The 25,830-nt window shown below is 41.4% G+C and overlaps 1 protein-coding gene across 5 annotated transcripts in view; it reads right to left on the reverse strand.

The window, feature by feature from the left end:
• Positions 1 to 25,830, reverse strand: part of WDFY3 (WD repeat and FYVE domain containing 3) — a 211,650-nt gene that overhangs the window by 39,876 nt on the left and 145,944 nt on the right. For 4 of the 5 annotated variants that reach the window (XM_075421129.1, XM_075421128.1, XM_075421127.1 and 1 more), the window contains 12 exons: positions 24,125 to 24,342; positions 21,237 to 21,472; positions 19,815 to 19,949; positions 17,808 to 17,987; positions 15,605 to 15,838; positions 13,589 to 13,688; positions 7,447 to 7,607; positions 6,652 to 6,881; positions 5,684 to 5,793; positions 4,214 to 4,396; positions 2,226 to 2,383; positions 715 to 792 (listed from right to left, as the gene is read on the reverse strand). In XM_075421129.1, the coding sequence (XP_075277244.1) occupies positions 715 to 792; positions 2,226 to 2,383; positions 4,214 to 4,396; positions 5,684 to 5,793; positions 6,652 to 6,881; positions 7,447 to 7,607; positions 13,589 to 13,688; positions 15,605 to 15,838; positions 17,808 to 17,987; positions 19,815 to 19,949; positions 21,237 to 21,472; positions 24,125 to 24,342 (2,023 nt within the window). The remainder of the gene's footprint in view (positions 1 to 714; positions 793 to 2,225; positions 2,384 to 4,213; positions 4,397 to 5,683; positions 5,794 to 6,651; positions 6,882 to 7,446; positions 7,608 to 13,588; positions 13,689 to 15,604; positions 15,839 to 17,807; positions 17,988 to 19,814; positions 19,950 to 21,236; positions 21,473 to 24,124; positions 24,343 to 25,830) is intronic. The other variant, XM_075421126.1, reaches the window with a different exon arrangement.

The following is a 25,830-nucleotide window of genomic DNA, read 5'->3' on the forward strand; positions in this document are numbered from 1 at the left end:
TGGCAAATATGAAGGAAATGTAACACTAACCACTGATTTTGAAAAAGGATTTTAAGAACGAAAACAAAAATTGGTCTGGAGGCCTTCCCTGTATGTATTTAACACTGGAGAGAGAAGTTAAATGAAGCAAAGCTTGGTTGTTTTTTTAACTAATCGCTTTCAATGACTTGTTTCTCTTGGTGCACAGCTCAGCAACTAGTTTGAGTCCAGGGTCTTTGGGGATGTTTGGAAGAACGGGTGCAATGATTTCATTCTGGAAGGCACAGAGCAGCCACTTTCTAGTGCTGCATGATTTGGGAAAGGTACCATAAATTTTTCTTTGTGTTACTATAAAAGCAGTGTTTGTACAGAATGCTTCTCCACATCTTCAGATATTTTAAATGTTTTAGAAAGACAGCATATTCTAGCATATTTCCAGTCACTCTTTTTTTTACACTTCTGAGGAAAGACTACTTAACCTTCTTGAAAAAAATTAAGATTTCATATGTAATATTGCCACATGAGTTTTCAGTTACAACCAGATCGAAGAGAGTTTCCTCATTTCTTTATTCGATTGCATTTAAAAAAACCTTAAAAATAACAACTGTATCTAAACATGTAAGCATTTCACGAATGACAACTTAATATTTTACAAACCCCATACTGAGAAATGGGATTGGTATAACCTAACCAGTCAAAATATCAGTGTCAGGTAATTAATCTTCTGAACCATACCTCCTGATATTCCTTATACTGCATATCAACTAGGTCCCGAACCACGGCAATGTGAGTAAACATCCATTGGGAAATTTCCTAATACAAAGGTAAGAGGACAGACAGAATGACAAATTATAAAAGAAGAGTTTTTTTTGAATGAAAAGCTTATGAATACGTCACCTTGCTAAACCCACTCACAAAGGACAGTTTCTTAAAAAGACTTAGATGAATTTCAAACTACTGCATGCAACAGTGTTTCAGGTTTTGTTTCGCTTGGTGTTTTCTTTTGTGCTTTTAAAAAGGCAGTAAATTATTGTATAGCAATATCCTTTAAAAGAAACTGGCAAACATTTGGAACGTAGTCCAAATACACGACTAACAGTTCAGAATGTTCCCAAACAGCCAAAGATTGGCACTGACAAATATTACTACTTTTCCCTATTTCCTTCTACGTAGTATTTTGTGGATGTTGCCTGGTTTGTTGGAAATCCTCAAGCCACCCAGCACTCCTCCCTCTGTACCGCAATATACCCCTTTTTACTTATTGCTCTCTCTACCGATACAGCCAGTAACGGTTCCTGTCAGGTCAGTTGGCGAGTTGCTTCCTTTTCATTTTAATGTGTATGCCTGCTCACCAGGAAAAGGACTGACAGCACGGAGAATTTTTTACTTTATCAAAGACACTGAATAATTTTCAGGTCAGAAGGAGAACTGGCCATGTATTTGTTTTCACAGGACACAAATTCCTCATTAAGTAACAGGAGTTATACATTTCCTTGTGGCAGGAATACACCTGCTCCCCTTGACCAAACATGTCCCCAGTGTTTCGAGTGCTAATACGGTAAGAACTCAATCCTCCCAAAATTTCAAATCTCTCTCTTCCCTTTGTTTGCAATGCCTCAAACACTTTATACTAACTCCTTGCAATGCCCCACCAGGTACTATTCTACTAAGAGCACCACTGCTGTGCTACTCTGGCCTAACTTCAAAAAAAAAATTCTTTTTTTTTAAGCAAGCAGGTTTGTAAAGCGAATGTCCAGTTCCACCATCACATACTGTTTTGCTGAACTCTTCTCCGCAGTACAATAAAAACGGTGCAAAGCAGCATTTGTTTAGTACATACACACTCATATAGGGATTTTCCTAAACCACATAATCTTGGGGGGCAGGATGGAAAAAAGCACAAGCATCTATCTCATAGCTTCCATTTCAGAGCAGTATTGCAAAATGAATTTAAGACCCAGACTAGCAAAGCAATAAAGCATACATGTACCCAGAAGTAGCTGAGCAATCTCATCAATAATGAAGAGTTTAAGTCTTGGCTTAATGTTACAGATATGCACGTGCCTACTAGATTAGGACACACAGAAGCAAGATGTCCAGTCTGGACATTCAAAAAGTGGAAAGAAAATCAAACACCAGATATCACTTAACACTCTGCAGGATTCCTTACATTGAGATATTTACCACAAACCCTGAACACACATTGCTAGATTTTAGACTGTGTGTTATTAATTGACAGAAATTACCTGTGTAGAGAGGTTGTGTTTATTAAGCCCGCTCTCCTTGCGGTTTCTCCTGGAACCGGTTAGTTTAGAGAGGCCGAACCCACTGCTAACTCGTGAAAGTTTGGACTGGGTGGTTGGAACCAAAGCCTCCCCTCTACTGATGCATTTCTTCTCATGAGCTGAAAAACAAAGAGAAAGTGTTGCAAGCACTTTTTAGGTTCCACCCCCATTATAGTTTTTGTTTGAAACAGAATAACCTTTTCTGCTGATTTAAAGGGGCAGGTGTTTGTCAGATTTGAGGGGAGTGTGTGGTTTTTTTGTTTGTTTGGGGTTTTTTGTTGCTATTTGTTTGTTTTAAGAGTGCTCGGCAGCACTCACATTCATGTCAAACGTTCATGACTTGTATGAGGTGAAACCTGGGAACTGCTTGCATTTTGAAAAGAAGCATTGAGTAACAGATTTGTTACTCCTTTTATTGATTATCAAAATTCGGATGCAAGAGTTATGAATTCTGTCCTCATTTGAAGAGGTGAAAACCAGCTATGTATAAACAAAATCACCAACTAGCCTCCTTCTACGCCCATTAACTTTAATTTTGCCGATTTACATCCTTGAAAGAACAACTGGGCATTCCAAAGAAAAGAAACCTCACCTGGAGAAGTATTTTTTTCTCAAAATAGTTACAAAGATAACAGAACTTATATCATTTATGTTATAAACAGTAGATACTAGCAAAAAAATGCAGCTGAGCACCGTATCTCTACCCAAAAAGGAGCTACAACATGACCACACTAACCAACCCAGCAGAAAAATACGCTGTATTGAGCGGAGAAGCTAGGTGGGCCTATTGCACCTTTTGTGCACATACAACCATCCCAGTTCATAGTCAAGTTCGCAACACTGATATCACAGCTTAGCTCAACTGTCTCAACAGTTTAACATTCTTCCGATATTCCAATACTCAGCTATCATCACCCTGTATATCAGTTACCTCTGATATAGAAAGGACACGCTCACGTTCCTCACTGATCCTTTAATTCAGTCCACCTCTGAGCTTTCTTTTCCTTCCTTTAAAACCACTACTACTTTCTTACAGCAAGACTTTCTCAAAAGGTCCTTTATTCTACTCAAAACATTTCTGCAAATATACTGACTACAAGGGATGTAGGATACAAAGGGTATTTCTCCAAATATAGTGACTTGCCAGGGACAAAGCACATCTAGAAATACAGAGACTGCAAAAACAAGTATTCCAAATTTCCAAAAACACTTTCTGTACATCCATGTTAACCTCTATTACTTTAGATCCATGTAATCATCAAACGAGTCATGACTATGGAATTTTACTACCTGCTGTCTAAACTCTCGCTAATTCAGTCCAGCAACAGCTGGCCTTCTTTTTTACATGGGTGCAGAACTAACTCACGCGTAACTTGTTGTCCACTAGGATTCCCAAGTCCTTTTCCTGTAAAGCTGCTGCTATGCTGAACAAGCCAAGGAGGAGAAGTCATAGTGTCACTGCTGCTAGAGGAGGACTGCTCTGTCTGCACATTTGCAATCATATCACCATCATATCACCACTGATATGGTGATAAACTGCAGACTGAGTTTGCAGGCTGCACCCAGACGTGCTCAAGAGGGGTCCCCCTCCCTACCTGGCACATCCAACCCTGACAATGGTAACACCCATCACCCCAATCCAAGTGTTCACGGGAAGGAGCTAAATCACTCCATCACTGTAATCCACAATAGGCTCTTTGATGCATGCTGAATCCCAAACAGAGGACGTTGTTGAGACCACTGACAGTGCTGAATAAAGGCCTTGTGTGCAGTGGAGGCCAAGTATCTCCTATACATGGTACAGTTTCTGAATGAGAGATGTTGAACGGTGACAGTTTAGAGTACTTCTTGCTACACAAAAGCTAAGTTCATATTAAAATACTCAGCACATATGGTTCACTTCAACAAAATCTACCATTCAGGACAGATAAATCCTCAGTTACACTTACCCAAATGATTTTGCCAACACTTTAAACTTGCTTCCTCAATAAAAGGTCTTGCAACAGTTATATCCACTTGGCCACGGTCATTGACAGGTAGCGTCACTTTGAAAACTTCTTCTAAAACCTGTTTTTTACTATGGATCAGCTCTGTCCACACTCTGTTTATGGCTTTTAAAAGAAGCTGGCGACCTGCATAGGTACAAGACCACAAACAGCAAGCTCTCTACAGTGCTTACAGAACTCGTATTTTTAAAGTAGTAAACCGAATAATTTCTGCAATTATACTCTAGTTTCTTCCCCCTCTTGCATGACTTGTAAAACGCCTTTGGCCAGGCTGTCTTTTTTGCCATCTAAATGCTATTAGAAAGTATCTAACAGTTCATTTCGGCACTTTTTTCTACGTGAATCTGAAACATCAGCTCTGATTAGTTGTGATTCTTCTCCCACATCCATCTGTTAACTAAATGAGATTAAAAAAAAAAATCTTGTAGAAGTATGTATCTATAAACACATACTGTCCTGGGTTCAGCCATGATAGGGTTAATTTTCACCAGAAGCAAACACAGCCAGGCGGACCCACCTGGCCAAACAGAGCAGGGTATTCCATACCATGTGCCACCATGCGGGGTTCTGGCTGGGGGGAGCTGGGTGGTGGGAAGGCAGTCACGGCTTGGGAGCGTGCACGAGGCAGCAGGCAGTGAGAGCTGCTTTGTCCATTCTGCTGTTTGTTCTGTGTATTCTCCTTATCTGTATCGTTGTTGTTACTGTTCCCTTTGTTTGCTGTTCTTTTAAACTGTCCTCATCCCGACCCACTAGCTTTTGCCTTTTTCTTTCCATCCTCTTCCCCACCGCAGTGGGGGGAGGGGCGGCAGAGCGACTGCGTGGCCCTTTGGTTGCTGGCCACAGCCAAACTATAACACACACATAAGGCCATACATACATTACACTTTAATATTTTTATGTATGACTGTGTGCATAAGTACACACCTGTATAAATATTAAAAATATACATGTAAGAAAAAAAAAATCACTGAATACTTTCTTCCACCACTAGTTCATAAACTTCCTTTGAGTGAAAGATCCTGAGGATGTCAATGAATAATGATTTTACAGCTTATACCAATTATTTCTTACCTATGCTTATGTAAAGTCCAGCTGATACAAAACCATGGTGCACACTTAAAATGACCCATTTCTATTGCATTCAACTCAGTGCATATAAAGTAGTATTTCTAATTCTGGTGCATGTCCAGAAAACAACGAAGAGCTCTTGCTATTTTAACAAAACAGTAACTTACCCTGAATATGTCTGTCTTCGTGTTACCAAGTGTTTTTTAATCTTTTTATTAATACATTTTTATACATACATTCACTCTCCATACACCCCCAGCCCTAAGAGTAACTGGGTTAAAAGATTAGTGATGACAATGCAGAAGTGGCATTAGCAGACATCTGTGGCTTTGTCACTCAGACTACCTTCGCTGACATCTTGATTGTAGACTCCATCTGGTTCTATATCAGAGGGGATCATAATGTGCCAAGTTGTCATCCTGGCTTCTGCTTCCAATCCAAACCCATCAACGTTGCTACAAATACACAATGAATTAACAAGAACCAGAAAAAAAAAATTACAACTTAAAGCATTTGATTCCCTGTGACAGTACCACACAGATTAATACATGCTACTACAGCAATGTTATCTTCAATTCCATCCGCCTGAGTTCTGATAATCTGCAGTCACAATCTGAACTGAAGGTTTATGAAAAATGACACGCCATGAACACTGATGTTGCTAGAGGAAGATGGTAATATTTGAAGAAACACAAAACAGTCGAGGCTACAAATTGAGAACATTAGGGATTCTGATGATGATGATGATGTCCAAGTGTCTTTGGATGAAACACAAGTCATACATTCTTTTGGAAGCTAAAAATGAAAATGCAAGGCATTTGCAGCTATGCAGAAAAGTGGGTGTCTACAGCATTTGTCACAGGCATCTGATTTTAAGCCTGACTGAACTTCTTCAATGCTATACATCCAAGTACTAAGATACAGAATTTGCATGAAATGATTCAAGAGATAATAAATCCAATTAGCAAAGAGATATGTCATTACTTAGCACCAGTGTTTCTTTCTACTTTGAAAACATTTCAAAATATCAAAGCATTACAACAAGATAGTTAGCTAGGCACTTCTATCAGTATTTTAAAATGCCTCTGTAAGAGGAGAGAAGAATGTTCTCTATACCTGGGGTCTTCAAACCTATTTTTGTTTCAAAATGAACCACTTGAGCTTGCTTGCATTTCACTGGCTGGAAAGTTATAAACAGTTATCCAGAAATCGCTGACTTATTTGCAAGATGAGTGTCATTGCTGGGAGAGAACAGGTCATTTTAATACTTCACAGCCCTGGTTCTGGAATGAACTTCTGTCTGAGATACTTACCTTCCCACATGCAGATTAATCAAGCAGTGAGCTAGGCAGCTGATGAACTCTTGATCATGATTTCCAGGTCCCAGAACTAAGTTTCTGTTCACAGTAAGGACCCTTAGGGAATCAAGGAGAGCCACCTGCTGAGGAACAGTTTTGTGTGCCCTTGAGAACTGATACAAGATGGTCCTGTTCAGGCAGTGATAAATAGCATCCAGCGATAGTCCCTGAGATCTTCTTTTTGACTGGTGTGAAGTAAAAAAAACATGATCAGATAGTAGCAGAAAATCAATTTACTTGCACACAATCTTCTCCTGAATTGACCCATGCTCAATTTTCAAAATTGGTATTTAACAAAAGTGCAAATTCCACAAATTTCAAGAACCAAAATGACATAAATATATGATGATACACTTATAATTTTAACATCTATAAAAAAGCTGCTGATTTCTAACAATAAAAGTCTTCTAACAATCTCCAATAAAAGTCCATGAGCTAGCTTCCCAAAGATGTCCAAGTAAACTTAGGAAGCTTCCCAAAATTCATGCAAGGTAAATTTTGTTTATTTTGGGAGATTTCTAAAAAATAATCTGAAAGCCGTTTTTACTCAACTGCCCCGTATGAAAGCACTCCACACTGACAAGATGTGCTAGGAAAGCTCAGTGAAGAGAAAGAAAGCCTGGGGAAGGAAAGCGTACTTCTATGCTGACCTGACACACATCACTAGCAGGTTGCTTAGTGACATCACTCCATGGATTTTAACGTAACATGTGAAAATGTTTTAGCAAGCAGGCTAATAGAAAAAGTTACCTGTGCAATGAGCTGGATTATGAAGTCCACAAGAAGTTTGGATTCTTTGTTGAACATGCCCTGCCAAAGCTTGTCTACCACACGCTGTGTAAAATAAAACACATTGTTCACCAGCACTTGGTAGCTTCCTCCACTCGTTATAGGCAGAGATGCATCTTCACCTAGGTAAAAAACCAAACCCCAGTTTTCTTCATTTATCAAAAAACAACACGTGCATAAACACGTTCACATTAGTCTGTGCTTTCTAGACTTCTGTAGCAGAGGAAAAGACTCAGGGAAAAAGCTAAAACCTCATGGCTTCCCTATAATGAGCTTTGATGGTAAGCGAACGCTTGAAATCAACAGTGACAAAGACCTAAACAGGGATGGCTGGGGCAGGAAGAGTCCAGAAGAAATGGTACTCCTGTGATCCTGAAGCATCATATTTATGTATGGTCCTCCTTTTGAACTGGAGCTGCATGTTTGCAGAACGACCTGTAGCCTTTTCAATTACAGAATCACAGAATGGTAAGGGTTAGAAGGGACCTTAAAGATCATCCAGTTCCAAGCCCCCTGCCATGAGCAGGGACATCTTCCACTACACCAGGTTGCTCAGAGCTCCATCCAACCTGGCCTTGAAAACTTCCAGGGAGGGCGCAGCCACAACTTCTCTGGGCAACCTGTGCCAGTGTTTCACCACCCTCATGGTGAAGAATTTCCTCCTAATCTAAATCTGCCCTCTTTTACCATTCCCCCTTGTCCTATCACTACACACCCTTGTGAAAAGTCCCTCTCCATCCTTCCTGTAGGCCCCCTTCAGGTACTGGAAGGCTGCTATAAGGTCACCCCAGAGCCTTCTCTTCTCCAGGCTGAACAGCCCCAACTCTCTCAGCCTGTCCTCATAGAAGAGGTACTCCAGCCCTCTGATCATCTTCGTGGCCCTCCTCTGGACCCGCTCCAACACCTCCATGTCCTTCCTATATTGGGGCTCCAGAGCTGGACGCTGTATTCCAGGTGGGGTCTCACGAGAGCAGAGTAAAGGGGCAGAATCACCTCCCTCGACCTGCTGGCCACACTTCTCTTGATGCGGCCCAGGATATGACTGGCTTTCTGGGCTGCAAGCGCACATTGCCAGCTCATGTTGAGCTTCTCATCCACCAGTAACCCCAAGTCCTTCTCCTCAGGGCTGCCCTCAATCCACTCTCTGCCCAGCCTGTACTTGTGTTTGGGATTGCCCCGACCCACATGCAGGACCTTGCACTTGGCCTTGTTGAACTTCCTGCAGTTCACGCAGGCCCACCTCTCCAGCCTGTCTAGGTCCCTCTGAATGGCATCCCTTCCCTCCAGCGTGTCAAACACAACACACAGCTTGGTGTCGTCGGCAAACTTGCTGAGGATGCACTCAGTCCCACTGTCCATGTTGCCAACAAAGATATTGAACAGCACCGGCCCCAGAACCGACCCCTGAGGCACACCACTTGTCACTGGTCTCCACCTGGACATCGAGCCACTGATTGTAACTGAGTGCGTCCATCGAGCCAGTTCCTTACCTAATGAGTGATCCATCTGTCAAATTCACATCCTTCCAATTTAGAGACAAGGACATCATGTGGGACAGTGTCGAATGCCTTGAGCAAGTCCAGGTAGATGATGTCAGTTGCCCGGCCTTTGTCCAGCAACGCTGTAACCCCATCACAGAAGGATATCAAGTTGGTCAGGCACAATTTGCCCTTGGTGAAGCCACGATGGCTGTCCCCAGTCACCTCCTTGTTATCCATGTGCCTTAGCACGGTTTCGAGGAGGATCATCTTGCCAGGCACAGAGGTGAGACTGACTGGTCTATAGTTCTCTGGGTCTTCCTTTTTTGCCTTTTTAAAAATGGGGGTGATGTTGCCCCTTCTCCAGTTGGTGGGGACCTCCCCAGACCGCCATGACCTCTCAAATATGACGGAGAGTGGTTTGATAACTTCGTATGCCAGTTCCATCACAGAATCACAGAATGTTAGGGGTTGGAAGGGACCTCTGTAGGTCATCTAGTCCAACCCCCCTGCCAAAGCAGGGTCACCTAGAGCAGGCTGCGCAGGACAGCGTCCATGTGGGTTTTGAATGTCTCCAGAGAAGGAGACTCCACAACCTCTCTGAGCACCCTGTTCCAGTGCTCCGTCACCTTCAGAGTGAAGTTGTTCTTCCTCATGTTCAGACGGAACTTCCTATGCTTCAGTTTGTGCCCATTGCCCCTTGTCCTGTCGCTGGGCACCACTGAAAAGAGTCTGGCCCCGTCCTCCTGACACCCACCCTCAAGATATTTATACACATTTATAAGGTCCCCTCTCAGCCTTGTCCAGGCTAAACAAGCCCAGCTCCCCCAGCCTTTCCTCGTAGGAGAGATGCTCCAGAGTCCCCTCATCATCCTCGTAGCCCTCCGCTGGACTCTCTCCAGTAGCTCCTTACCTTTCTTGAACTGGGGAGCACAGAACTGGACAGAGTACTCCAGATGGGGCCTCACTAGGGCAGAGTAGAGGGGTAGGAGGTCCTGCCTCAGGACCCACGGATGCATCTCATCAGGCCCCATGGACTTGTGCAGCTTCAGGTTCTTTAGGCAGTCTCGAACCTGGTCTTCTCCTACAGTGGACAGTTCTTCATTCTCCTAGTCCCTGCCTTTGCCTTCTGCAACTTGGGCGGTGTGGCTACAGCATTTGCTGTTGAAGACTGAGGCAAAAAAGTCGTTAAGCACCTCAGCTTTCTTCACATCATGGGTAACCAGGTCTCCAGCTTTCTTCCAGAGAGGGCCCACATATTCCCTAGTTCTCCTTCAATCACCGACACACCTACAGAAGGCTTTCTTGTTCCCTTTGACGTCCCTGGCCAGGTTTAATTCTGTTAGAGCTTTAGCTTTCCTGACTTGTTCCCTGGCTACTCGGACGATTTCTCTGTATTCCTCCCAAGCTACCTGTCCTTACTTCCATGCTCTGTAGGCCTCCTTTTTCTGCTTGAGTTCGGCCAGGAGCTCCTTGTCATCCATGTAGGCCTGCTGGCATTTCTGCCTGACTTCTTCTTGGTCGGGATGCATCACTCCTGAGCTTGAAGGAGGTGATCCTTGAATATTAACCATCTTTCTTGTGCCCCTCTTCCCTCTAGGGCTTTATCCCATGGTATTCTACCAAGCAGATCCTTGAGGCCATCTGCTCTCCTGAAGTCCAAGGTAGCAAGCTTGCTGTGCACCCTTCTTACTGCCCTAAGGATCTTAAACTCCACCATTCTGTGGTCACTGCAGCCAAGGCTGCCCTTGACCTTCACATTCCCCACCAGCCCCTCCTTGTTGGTGAGAACAAGGTCCAACATCGCACCTCTCCTCATGGGCTCCTCTGTGACTTGGAGGAGGAAGTTGTCCTCAACGCATTCCAGGAACCTCCTGGATTGCCTGTGCCCTGCTGTGTTGTCCCTCCAACAGGGTCAGGGTGGTTGAAGTGCCCCATGAGGACCAGGGCTTTTGAACTTGAGGCTTCTCCTATGTGCCTATAGAGGGCCTCATCCGGTCGCTCGTCCTGGTCAGTTGGCCTGTAGCAGACTCCCACTGTAATGTCGCCTGTCCCTGCCCTGCCTTTAATCTTGACCCATAAGCTCTCTGTGGGCTCCTCATCCAGTCCCAGTCGGAGCTCCATGCACTCCAGCTGATCTTTGACATAGAGGGTGACGCCTCCGCCTTGTCTCCCCTGCCTGTCTTTCCTAAAGAGCCTGTATCCTCCCATCCCAATACTCCAGTCACAGGAGCTGTCCCACCACGTCTCTGTGATGCCCATGATATCAGAGCCCTGCACACGTGCGCACATCTCTAGCTCCTCTTGTTTATTCCCCATGCTACGTGCCTTTGCATGAAAGCATTTGAGTTGAGCCCCCGATGAAGCTGCACCCTTGCTGCCGCACAGCTCCCTGTTCCATACCCTCACTGACTCAGCAGAGTGAAGGTCCTTGTTAGCACACCATCCACTAACAGCTGAGTTGCCACCCCCAGGCTTTTCAATAGCTAGCTTGGTTTTATCCCCTTCCCACTTCAAATCTAGTTTAAAGCCCTGTCAATGAGTCCTGCCAACTCCTGAGCTAGGATCTTCTTCCCCTTTTGTGACAGATGTACCCCATCTGTTGCCAGCAGGCCTGGTGCCATGTAAACTGACCCATGATCAAAGAACCCCAAATTTTGCCTTTGACACCAGGCTTGGAGCCAGGTATTGATCTGTTCACTCTTCCTGTTTCTTCCCTCATCTTCCCCTGCAACTGGAGGGATAGAGGTGCTTGTGCTCCTGATCCCTTCACCTGTCACCCCAGGGCCCTGAAGTCCCTTTTGACTGCCCATGTGCTTTGGTCCCTAACCTCATCACTGCCAACCTGAACAACTAAGAGTGGGTAATAGTCAGAGGGCCATACCAGACCAGGGAGTTTGCTAGTGATCTCTCTCAGCCAGGCCCCAGGGAGGCAGCAGACTTCCCTGTGGGATGGGTCTGGTTGGCAGATCGGGCCCTCTGTTCCCTTCAGAAGGGAATCGCCTATGACAGTGACCCTCCTTTTTGAATTCGTGGAGGCAGTCGTGATGCATGGGGCTGACTATCTAGCTCTGGGCAACCCTGTCTGTGGCCTTCGTCCACCTCATCATTTGCCCGGCCCTTGGTTCTACAGCCTCATACCTATTTGTGTAAGGGCACCTGGGTGAAGAGGGAGGCCGGGAGGGGGATTCATCTGCCGCCCTGAGCAGGGACCTGTTTCCATTCCCTGTCTCTCAGGTCCTCTCCTTCTGACCGGTGGCGAGAGGCAGGGGATCTTCTGCTTCTAGTATTATTACACTTTTTATAATTATATTTATATATATAAATTTTAATATAAATTTTATATAATATATATTTTATTATATAACATACACAATGTATATAATTTATATATTTTATAATTATACTTTTGCTTTTTCAAAAAAGAAAAGAACCTTTTTTAAACACCCTGAAATGACAAGTGATATCAGCTGGCATCACTTATCCCTCGCTGTGTTTTGCTCAATAAAACTGAGAGTCAATGGGCATCAGCTGCATGCATCTGTGTGTATGTAAATGTCAGTTCAGCTATATTAAGAGAAGCTTTAAAAGTGCAAGTGCTTTCATTAAAAAAAAAAAAAAAAAAAAAATCGGTGGTGCTGATTTTGCTGTAAGTTCACCCACACTTCTTCACTTGTTGCCTCATCTGCACACAGAACATTTGATAGCATTGCACCTGTAAGAAGCTGGCAAAACCTCAAAAAAGGAACACCTGGGGAAACCAAAGCCTTGCTCCTGGGCTGCACAGACGTACTTGTAAGGGCAGGAGATTCTTCTGAGAACCTGACCCAAAGCTTCATGTAACATGATTCTGGATTTATTTTATTAATGCACTGTACCCAAAGACAAATCACTGCAGTGGCAAGAAAGGGGGAGCCTTACAAGCACTTTTGAACAGAAATGCATGCTGCCCCATGACATCTAGGATGGAGATAGTGCAGACCAAGAGTTGCTGGGAAGTCCAGCAGGCCACCATGAAATCCAGCTGGGCACCTGAGCAGCAATATTCCTACAGGCCGCTTCATGATCATCTACGCCCATGCTCTGGTGGGACAGCCTACCCTACTGACATCCAAGTTACAAGCTTCTAATTCTCTTCCTGTCCATTTATTCACTGGATCAATGGAGTACTAATCTCACAGGGTTTTTTTGGGGTGCTGCATTCATAATAAAACTACGGTAGGAGGAAACGGAAACAAAGCTAACTTAAAAACCAAAGTCCCACATGTTATAAATTGACAAAAGCTCCAGATCCTCTACCAAGGCAAGAAGGACAAGAGAGATGATGCAAGATCCCATTTCAGTTCTTACTGACGTGATTGCTATTTGTCTGGCTTACATATCCAAAAGATTTCTACCGTATAGTATTTTTTTAATAACCTGTTTTACAGCTTTGGCACAATCAAGATAATGAGGGAACATGCAAGCACAGCAACACCACTGACACATCAAAAGGAAAGGAAAGGGCAGCAGAAACAAAAATAAAGACCATCAAGTTGTAACAAAACAGCACACTAATAAAGAGTTAAATAATCAAAACCTTTTGCTCAAATCAAAAGATTGATAATTAAACTTTGCTACATTACCCAGTAAAACATCAGCTGCAAGTAAGTGGTCCATCACTCCATCCAAAACGTACGTCTGAAACTCCTTCTGCTGTGTTCGTGTTGATCTTTCAGGGGAAGCCTGATAAAAAAATTGCAATGTTAAGATAACGAATATCGATGAGTGAGCAAAAAGAGGGAGGGGGAGAGTGTTCTAGGTGAACTTCTCTTTTCTCCACGCTCATGAACTGTTTTTTTTCTCTTAAAATTCTGTCTCGAGTAAGAAGTCTTGGCTTTATCTAAAAATTTAAGAATGCAAGTTGAGTATACATTGGCTGTATGCAGTCTTACAGAGCAGGCCTTCTTTCTATTTAAATTCAGTAAATTTATCTTCTGCTGTAATAGGAACTGGAAAACAACACATTCCGAAAAGGTGCACAAAGCTCTAACTAAACATATAGTTAAACTGTGGTCTCCTCAGTTCACACAGTCACCTCCTTCAGTAAAAAATGGGTAAGTGGGACAGATCAAAGATGTAAGCTGATCATCATTACTATGTAGGGTTCTGCATGTTACTACAGCAGCCTTTGTATAGTCATGCAATAGATAGATGTGTTAAACCTTGCTAATTTCCTTTACACTTAAAGGGGAAAACTACCTTGTCACCTTGTGTTGTTCAATGCATACATAATTGCACTTAAATGAATGATCCATCTGAACAGTCCTAGAAAGCAATACGACATTAAGTAAACCCACTTTGTCTTGCCTTGTAATAGCTTAGCAGTGTGTACATACCCAATTCTCCACTTATGCTAAGGTGTTAGTAACACTGATGAGTGAAAACAGATTAAAACAGCAGTAAAATAACTGCAACCATCTGAACACGGCCTCAAATATGCTTTTTACGTAGAACTGCATCTCTTGACAATTCATTTTCGGCTTTGTGACAGCAAAGGGATGCCCAACTGCCCTACGAAATTTGTTAGGACATATACCAGCACAGTCCAATATTCCTGCAGCTATCAAAAAGTCAGGGAGACTCAGCAACATACAGACAAGGTAACAAACAGGTAGGTCAAGGGAGAATGTGAACTGATAGGAACTGAACATTTCTAAATACATTGTCTGAAGAAGGAGTGGGCGGTTAAACAGTAACTGAACTCCTCATCCCTTGCCGCACCATTAACAGAAGGATGCTTTCTGCAGGTGCCATGAACTTTAAAAGATAATTTACAGGGAGATAACACAGTTATTTTGTGAACTTTTATAGTGTATGGTGCCATATGTCCCACCATTTCTTTTTATCTAATAAAACAGAAACCTTAACGTTTCTGCAGGGATTTTATATTTTCAACAAAGCCAACACAGCTTTCATGGTCTCAAAGGTGTTTAACAAATTAATCATACTCCATAAAAATAAAACTTGAAGAAAGCTACAACTTCTCATGCTGCACTGTTGAACATCTAGTGTTGTGATACACTACCTGTGTTTCCAGACAAAACGAGGTACTGGCTAAGATACCAAAACAAGATCATGGCTGCTCTAAAGTGAGGACAAAATAGAAATAAAACATTGACATGGTGCGCTCAGCAACTAACAGAGCCATTTGACTGGTCAAATGTTAAGGAGTCCAGAAACAAAAGTTGTAGTAGGGCTGTGGTGTGGAGGGAGAACAGAGTACAGGAAGAAAAGAGCCAGGTAACCAGCATGGAGACTGTCAGCTCAAGCACCAGAGATGGTCACCATTATACACAAATGCTGCAGGGGTCAGGGAGGAGAAGTCCAGAAAACATTCTCAAAGGAAGGCCAAGATAAAGTCTCTGCACTTGTTTTCTTAAGTTTTCCAAGCTGTTAAAGGTGAGCAAACTACTATTTGAGACACTAGAGTTCCTTTTTCTTTTTCCTCTTATTTCACGACAATTTACAGGATTCTACTGAATCCCAGGTCATCACGCCTCTAACTTCAAAAGCTAAGTAGAGGAAAACATTTTAGTGAATAAAGTGTCACAGTAAGTTCAAATAATAAAAACAAAACACAAAAAACAAAGAAACTGTACCTCTAGCAGAAGATCTACCAGTGGAGTCTGTTTGCTGGCTGGTGTGAGACATAAATTATCAATTATCAGCACACGCATGAAGTCAAACACAAACTTCTTGGCAGGATGGTTGGTTAGGTATGTCTTCGTGCCAACATTGCAGTATTCTGACTGGCTCCTGTTCATGCCAGAATCAGCTGCAAAGGCTTTAAACTCTTCAGCTGGGGACCCAACTTCATCATCCAGATCAGTGACCTGTGAAAAATAGCATGTGAAAACTCTGGAGATCATTAAATTCACGGCAGTCTTTTCGCTAATCTTCTTTACTGGTCTTTCTAAGGCTGTTCACATTTTGCTTCTTAAGAAGACTTTTTACGAGATTATTATGGTCAGGATCACTTCCCTAATACACAACAAGGGAAACATCCAAATTCTAGTTTCAGATTCCCAACGCAAACAATAATCAGTGAAGACTGGAATGAGTTACATGAGCTAGAGATCACATTTTGCATTCACTTACCAAGAAGAGGTACTTATGCAATTTCTAGATACTTTGCAAAAATAAGTTCTCATGGCAAAAAAGAAAAGTTTTGAAAAAGTTATTAACTAAAGCAGTTAAAATCAAGACAGCAGACAACTAAAAAAGGCTTACATGACACCAAAAGCATATCAAGCTTACATGACAGAAAACAAAAAAAGAACTGAGCCTTTTCTATTTTTAATATGGTATCTTCATCAGAGTGCAGTTATGGGTAAGCCAGTTTCCCAAAATCTTTAAAAGCCAAAAAAGGTCGCTACAGCTTTCCTGTTTCTGATGAACAAGAACCTTTGAGGGGCTAGCTCTTAAAGAGGACTGTAACAAAAGCACAAACAGTAATGAAAGCTGTTGAATCCAAAAGACTTACTGTTTTTATGTAACGTCTTCCTCCAAAAGCAAGAGGAGACAATATGACTTCCCTCAACAGGCTTATCGCATCACTAGCTTATATATGAAGTAACCAAATGTTTTGAACATTTGGTCTGCTTCAATAGGAGAGTTTTCCCAAGAAATTAAGAGAAGCCCAAACATGTACTTTTTCTGGTTTTAACAGCAATCTCAGAAAGGCTGAAAGATGAGTTAAATATTTTCTCTCAAGGCTGAATTTGGGTTACAGCATTTTGTTGCGGGAAGCTGGCTGTTATTCATCCGATTCACAAGGGATTGATTAGTTCTACACATTCAGGCAGAGGGACATGCTGGAGGAGTTAACCTATGTGGAGTCGATAGAGTCCTCCAACAGCAAAGAGCTCAAGTTGTCAGGCAGCTACACAAAGCTTCAAGGAACTTACTAGTTACAGTAAAAACTGCTCAGAGACACAAGGCTCCTCTAAAAACTCTATACAGGTGAATGTCGAATCACCATTACTAGTTTATAAGTGGCAATTTTTTTTGAGAGAGCGCGAGCTCCTAGCATCTTCAAGTGCAAGTTTAAGTTAAAAGCAAAATAAACTATCTTTATAACAGACTCATCAGCATGCACCTTTAAAAAGATAGTATGCCACCAGTATCTCCTTAAGTATTTTATCACACTCTCCCTAGTTCTAGCATTTGCCAACCTGCAGCCTAACTACCCTTCCATGTTCTCTGTAAAATTACTTTTAGATGTTGGCTAACAATAACTGTTTGCTTCCTCTCCATTCCTGTTTTATAAATAGTGTTCTTTGTAAATGACACTAAGCTCAAAGAATACTTCAGGCTGCAATGTAAGCAAAGTTGAATTTACACGCTCTCCCAGCTTGAACTCTGTAGTTCCAGTTAATACAAGAACACTTGTTATTAAGCCACAAAAGAAGAAATGGGAAGTGGGAGGAAAGTTTTAGATTTTATCACATCCTCCAGAGCAGAGGGCTGAAAGCATAGGTTGACTCAGCCTCTTTTGCTTTTGTAAATTTCAGCTAACATTGTTCATAGGATTGAAAATAATGGTCCACTAGAAAACAAATAAACCACGTACATTCCCCCTAAAATGCAGTTTCAGACGTCGCTGCACAGCAGCTGGCCTTCAGTTGAACAAGAACTTCTCTCAGATCCAAAACTGAAGTACAAAATGTCCAGCCCAGCCTTTACAACCACCTCTTTCTGCAGGGTAAGCAGAGGTTTATCTTTGCTTGACTGCTAATTGATAACTCCTCAAAAGTAACATTCAGGGGAAAACCAAAACAGCTAACTAGTTGGATTTCCTACCATCTCAGAGTAAGGTCTTATGTTGAAAGGAAACACTGTTGCTGCCAGCGCACACAGGAACTCTGGACTCATCCACAAGGAAATGAGGTCCGGCACATTGTGATACAAATATCGAAAGAACTGCATCAAGGTCACTGGATATTCTCGAAGCCAAGAGCCTTCTTCCTCCGACTGCCAAGGCTGGGTTGAAAAACAAACAGCACATTAGCGCAGATGGCACTAACTGAAGAACGCGTATTTCAGAAAGCAGCTGCAGCAAGAGGAGCTGTAGGGTCAAATATGCAATCAAACACATTATCAAACATGCAATGAAACACGTGATCGTGACACGTGATCAAAGATGGGGCCAAATGTGATCAACCATGTGGACAAGCACTTGTTCAAGCAAAGCAGAAACAGGTAACTGAACATGCGGCCAAGCGCATGACCAAGTGTAAAAAACACACCCAGAACATGTCAGGTGTGTGTCGTAGCACTTATCAGAACACACGACCAAATGTGTCTAGCACACATAACTGAACACAGTGTGTGAACATGTCACCTGGTATCTGATCAAATAAGTGACAGAAAATGTGTTCAAGCACATCACCAACATGTGACAAACCTGACCCAATGTGACAGAACACACGTCTGAGCACGTCACCAGATGATGAACACCTGACCAAACACGTGACCAAACACATGGCTAATTTTGCCTCCAGAATGTGTGACAACTGAACAAGTCACCGACTTCTAACAAACACATAAACCACATGTCCAAATCATGTGCCTGCAACATGTGACAACAGAACCTGTGATAAGAGAACATGTGTCCAAATCATCACAAACACATGACAACATAAGGCAGCTTGTCACCAAATCATAAATGCATGAGAAACACATAGCTGAACATGACAAACGTTACAACAGAACATGTCATGATAAAACAGGCTGGAACATGTTGCAACCACATGATGAAATGTAGCCAGACACATGACTGAACATGTGATAAACCCACAGCAATAACATGGCAGTCTAACATATGACAGCAACCTATATCTGAGCATGTGTTCGAGCATGTCACAGACTGACCACGTTTACAACACATGATGAATCGTAAGACAAAATATTTGTCCTAACATGTAATGATTCAAAACATGTTAGTAAACATGACCTGAATCACGTCAACCCAAAACGTGATGGCATATCTGAACATACATCTGACGACACAGCACAAGACAGCAAGGCAAGAGACAGCACATGTCTCTGAGCATGTCACAAATGTGTCCGAACAGGTGAGCACCAAACACATGACAGAACAGGTCACCAGCAAGAGACAGAACATGTGGCAACAGGAATGTGTACTGCAGTAGTACATAAACACATGATGACTAAACAGGCAACAATCAAACAGTTTCTGTTTTTCAAACATTTCATGAGATAATTTTTGGTAGATAACACACTCTGGCTCCAAGGAAATGCAAAATTTTCTCACTAAGAAACCAGCTTTCACTACTCTTAATATTAGATTCAAAGATGAGAAGGCGACACATTTTTCTGGCAGTAATTAATTTCCTCCACCACGTGGCTATTAATAGTCAGGGGACTTCTCTGCATGTGGAAGGTTCATGCATGAAATCTGCAACTCGCATAGCTCTGAGCAGATGGGATATAGTCTCAAACATTCCCCCACAATGTTAATGGGGAAAGAAATTCAATGATCTCTGCCAAGGGCATTTTATCCTTCTGCTTTCTTGTTTTAATTGCAGCAAAACACAAAAGTCCAGCCTTTTTGTGAAAAAGCAGCATCAATTTCATGGCCAATAATATTTCTACAGATACTGAAAAATAAAGTAAAATAGAATAACCCATTGACAATGATGGTTTTCACCCAAGTATTACGAGCCTAACTCGAAGCTGGGCTTGTGACATTAACAAAACCTCAACTTTTCTAACTTGGCTTTTGATCACATGGTAAACTCTAACAATTCTGTATATTCAAATAGAAGCAAATTTTTTTATGCTTACAGAATTCAGCATGCTCCTCAGCATTCCCAATAACAAGAAGGCAGCTTCTGTGCAAACACTGTGTATTGAAGAGGTAACGGTGCCACAGGAGGCAGGAACTCCAAATATGAATGTCCAGATAGAGTCTAAATCAAACTGTTAAGAGATGAAAGAGAAGAAAGAAGACATGAATTAATCCCTTTCCTCCATGCAATTTGATACTGCTTTTTATTATACCTACAATAGGCTCACTTGGCAGCATTTAAAAAAAATGAATTGCTTCATGTCCTCCAAACTGTATCTCCAAAAGCTTCACATGAAGGTCACATGTCACTGAAGAAAATTCCTTGTAACCATGGGCTAATGTAACTGCAACTCTCACCTTCTCAAAGTATTTAAGTGTTTTGAAACAAGAAGAGACCTGTCAGCACAAGTGCTGCACAATCACCTCAGTTTACTTCACTCATATCTAGCAGTAAAATCCACATGTTATCCCACAGACAAAAAAACCTAACAAAACAAACCAAGCTGCATTTTCCATCAAGTCCAAAAAATTAAATCAATTAAAAAATAACAAAGGACAAAGTGCCCACCTCTAAGCATTAAGAGTGCTACTGCTAAATAGTTTAATTAGTTGAATTCAGTTTTGATTTAACAGTGCCATACTTCAATGCTGTAAAGCAGAAGGTAGGCTTCATGTCTCTACTTTACTGTAGCACAGTGCTGAATGTGCTGTCAAGTATTCCTCTTGAGAAAACAGGCAGACAGAATACCTTTTGGTCCGAAATTTTTACTTTCCATTTCCCACTCACAAATGAATGTTTGCATTGCATTTCTTCTAAACAGATGCCTTGTTTATTGGGAGTGTGGCTTTTCTCCACAAAGCACTGTACTAAGGCTTCCTAGGACTCTGTTGTAGACCATATAATATTTACTCATTTACATACAATTAAAACAAGTCCAAAATCAATCTGTTCAGAATGAGAACAGTAAACATCTTCCGGCAACAACTGAGATGCCTCCCGACAAAATCACAGAGACTTCTAAAATAAAATACCTTGTTTTGTCTGTAACTCTCTAACACAGCAACTCTCCACTTTAAAAAACAAAACAAAACAAAGAAAAACAATGGAAAAAAGCAACAAAGAAACCAAGCAAAAAAATTATGCCCTCTTCAATGCCCACACCATGCCAGCTCAAACCAGGGATCTGCTTCTCATTTGACCCCAAAACAGACCAGAAAGACACCAGCGACAGTTATGCTATAGCAGACTGGCTTCCACACACTCCCACAGTACCTTGTCCTCCCACCCCAAACAGCTCAGAACTACACACTGCATTGTGACTGTGAGTCAGCTGCAGAGAAGGAGGGAGCCTGGTTAATCTATTATTTTCTTTCATGACAGACAGAATTACATTTACATCTTACTAGATAATCCCTACCTGGCAACCCTGATTACACCGGCTGCTGATGACAGGTGCACTGACCTGCAGGTTTTCGGGCAGTTCAGTGACTGGCTGCTGCAGGAAAAGGGCCATGAGGAGGAAATAGAGTGCAGGTACGTTAGTGTGCTTTGGGAGAAGGGACTGCAGAATGGGAAAGCCTGGGAAGTGACAAGCATCCCGATTAATCTCCCGGACTGTCGATCTGCCACCAGCACTCCTGCCGACATTGAACCCTAAGATGAAAAAAACCACAAAAAGCCAACAATGTTAACAGGGAAATGCCTGTGAAGCTCACTCGTACTCCAGCAGTGAACTTGAGAAGGTAACTCCTCAGAAATTAACACTGTAAAAAGTGAATGTGTGCATACAGACTGTCACACACATTATGCAATTCTGCTTCAGATGTCTAATTTGTTAATCAATTTAAAAAAAGGAAATTATTGCCTCCAAGTACCACATACATGACACTGCTCCACAGACTACCTAATGCTACTGCATACACACACAGATCCATTTTCTAATTATGGCCACAATTTCAGACTTTTAAAACACCCAAACTTCTGAAAAAAGATATCTCGTTGGCTGAGAGGGAAGTATCACCTTAATTTCAGTTACAGATTTATATTACCAAGCAGCAATCCCACAGTCCATGGGGGCAGCTAATTTGTTTCCAAAGATGTTTCAGAGGAATATTGTTTCAGCTGTTTTGTTACCAGTTAATCACCTGCTATGAAACATTCAATGCTCGTTTTATTTTAAGCACTGCCAGAGGCACAAAACTCACCTTTTGTGACCCTGCTTCTACCTAGGTATTTCATTTTCCTATTAAGAAATAAAAAATACACCGGGACAGCAGAAGTGCTTATTTCCAAGTGAGGAAGGAAGCAGAGATTCTGACACTGCCAGAGATCAGGTTGTTTTTCTGAGGCTCTAATACAGACATTGTTTCCACCAGAACTTGACTTCTTTTTAAAAAGAAAACATCTACCATGAACCAGACTACTTGAAATCTTTGCTAAAATGTTGCACGAATTCTATCACTAATCTTGAACAAAAATGGCTTGTATCTGATTTAATGAGAAATCTTGGAGCCAATGTGATGTAATTTATTAAAAAACACAGGGTATAAAAATTAGATAATCTGTCACTATAATTTGATGAGACAAGTTTAAAAATACCTGTTTGGTCACAGTTTAACTTGGATTCAATTAAAGTGACACCATCATAAGAAAAATAGTAAAAACTCTACAAATGCGGCTGTAAATCAAAACCCTGCTTAGAAAGATTTGTGACTAAAGAAAGTTTTTATGTTATTGGACACTTAAAGTGGATAACGAACAAACAACAGTTACTTCCCTAAAATATCAATGGTTTTTAAGTTTTAGGGCACATACACCTAAGGCACATACACAAGCAAACACTGTTTCTTAAATAACATACAGGACCTTAATCAGAATTAGCCAAACAACAGATGGTATAGGATGTTAACAATAAGTGTTCGCACATGTAATATGGCTTCAGAAAAATTGTTTTTTTAACCTTCCTAATTCATTAATAACGCAAAGAACCATCCTCTGTTCCCCGTTGAATATCCTGAGGGATATATGATGGGAAATCACTGTAGATAGACAGACTTCCTAAACAGTTTTATTTTTGCAAAACATAACAAGATAGCATAAGATACTTTAATAGATTTCAAAGAGATGAAGTAGAAAAAAAATGGACTTTGTATTTTCATTTCAGGAAAAGCCCTCTTCCTGAAGTAAGATTGCTTCAACAACACTTCACAATTATTGCCTTATAATAAACCAATTCAGAAAAAACTTTAGCACAGAAACAGATCATATACTGTGGCAAAACAAAGAGGTGGCTCCTTGTACAGTCATTTCAGGAACAACAATTAGGTTGAAAGCACTACTAATATCACTGCCCTGATCTAAAGCCTATTCAAGCTCGTGAAAGATTCTCATTTAATGTCAATGGGTTTGCATCGGAGTCTGAATAGGCATTCATCTGACAAGCACTATCTTATTTTGACTAAAACACTCAGGCCCAGGGGAAATGGCCCTACACCTGTCTACACAGAATTGACATCCGTTATTTCAGACAGTTGGAGATGCATTTCAGATGGCTTAGAGATGCTCAGAATGGGTGTTGTAGCACTAAAGCCTTATATAATGAATTCTAGATCATGCGGGGTAACAGAAAGGTCTGATAACCTGGATAAATGAGGCTTTAAGAACCTGCAAAGAAAGTCTTTAGTAAGAGAGAGAGCGCTCACGAGTGAGAGAGTGCATGCGTGCAGAAGAACACAGGAGAGGGAAGAGGAAAAGAAAGGCTGAGATGATACCATGGAACACAAATTCCCAAGACAGCAAAAATTCAAATTGGTAAATCTAATTGGCACAGAACTCCCTAGACAAAGCAAATCAGATGCAACATCGCATGATGCTCTGACAATGAAAAGTAAACAGATGAAAGAATTCTACTGAATTGTTATTAGCTGTGTACATAAGGTGATATACTATGCTGCCTTTGCATCTTGCTTAGATGCGCCTGCCCACAGGACGGACTTAACCTCACCAAAATGGTAAGAGAAAAAACTGATTTGCTACCCAGGCTTTGTGCAGCTGATGAGGCAAGACTGGACCATAATGAAATATGTGTAACGTCAACTGAAGCGCAGCTTTGTAAAACCACTCCCTTTTGTTTAGGAAATCTAGCTCTTTGTTGCAAGAAAAATAAAGCACAGAGTCATCTGACTGCAGCACAGACAACAGCAACAGAAAGAATGCATCTGCCAGACAGTACTCACACAATAACCCCCTCCTCAGCACATACGCACATGCACTCCCACGCAATCCTTCAGTCGTGAGATGCCATACCTAGCACAGTACCAATCTTATTGGTCAAGACAGAGTCCGTCTGATCGAGCCAGCCTCCACCACTGAGACCCTCCTTGAATTTGATAAGGATGGACTGATTACTCAACAGGACCACAAGAATTCGCATAGCTGCTGTGACCGTGGTGGAATGCAGATGTTCTTCCATAAACATCATAATCCAATCAAAACCCAGTGTCTTGACCAGTTCTTCACAAGCCCTAATTAAAGAGAGGGAAGGGGAAAAAAAGTCACATTTCACAGCATTTAGTCTCCTACTAGATAGCAAAAATCAGTGTCCTCCCCTACAGGACAAACGTCAAGATCGGAGAAAAATCATATCTATTGAAGAGTTACCTGAATTCTTCAATAAGTTTACTACACAATAAGAATTGATGCTCACCAAATCTTGTTAACTGGAACACATACAGTGTATGTGTCCCACAGTGTTCCCCAGAAAGGGAAGACTAAATACAGCTACTGAGACTATTCCATTGCATAAGACTTCTCGAATTGCTGCTTTTGATAACATACCTGGAATACTGAACTGGAAACGTTTGTCCACAAATTATAATTTCCAAATACTTTTTGATGAGCCTTACATAGGTGGAGAGCTTTCACAAGCCTTTTTAATAAGCCGGTATTAAAAAATGAAGGTTGTTTGTTGTTTTTTTTTTAAGGGAAGAGTTGCTTGGGAATATTTGAAAGAGTACAGTCATTTTTTTTTTCCTTTTAATTTTTTAAAGTAATTATGCTGAAAAGCTCAAACAGGTTCAGGTTGTATGTCAATCAATGCTCAGTCAATCACTACATAATCTATACATGTCATACGTCCACAAAATGCCTCCAATGAACTCCATACAGCCTACCAAGCACTTTCTTGCAAGTTGTATTTTGTCAAGGTTTAACTTGACACTGTTTCAAAGTCTCGTCTCCAACTCACCATATGACTCTAGTGCCTCGTTAAACTGTAATATCATGTTCCCTCATTGGTAATTTTAAGGAACTAAGGGGCATTCTACGGTCAATAACCCTAACAATAACCCCTACTGAAGCCATCTGATCTTAATCAAATGAGAAGTTGACTATCCCACTTCTCTAGAAAGTTTTCTCTTTTGACACATTATGTTCTCTAGAGCAATGCATGAAGTTTCAAGAAAACAGCATGAAGGAGTTCACGAGGAGAGCAGAGGGTTAAAGAACTAGCCCTCCAGATAACAAAAATTAAAAAAATCAAAGCAGCCAGACATACGCACTTGTTCCCACTGCATCCTACCCACTTGTGATCCTCTGTCCTTCAGAGTTCTAAAATTAACAGTTTTACAAATGTTATTTTGTTTCCATTAAGTAACAATAAGAAGCAAGCAACCTCCCCCCAAATGTACTTTGCATTTTCCTCTCCTGCTGGTATTTACTTCTGTTGTTCCTAACTTGAAGCATAAGTTTCTACTAATGCTGTCAACCATGGTATTACACTGTTTGTATTTTTTTTTAAGATTCAAAACAAAAAACAGTTAATGCAATATCTGAATGATATGTATTAGTTACACCAGCACCTGCTCAGTACTATCACTCTTGCAACCACAATTGACTGCATACAACTCAGTAATCATGCATTCCATTTCTGTTAGCATACCCAAAGCTAATTCAGTGACATCTGCATAAATCATTCAGTAGATTCTCTAAAATTATGCTATTCAACTAGTGAT

This window comes from Opisthocomus hoazin, chromosome 5, assembly GCF_030867145.1.
Source record: "Opisthocomus hoazin isolate bOpiHoa1 chromosome 5, bOpiHoa1.hap1, whole genome shotgun sequence".
In the NCBI taxonomy this organism is placed as follows: domain Eukaryota; kingdom Metazoa; phylum Chordata; class Aves; order Opisthocomiformes; family Opisthocomidae; genus Opisthocomus; species Opisthocomus hoazin.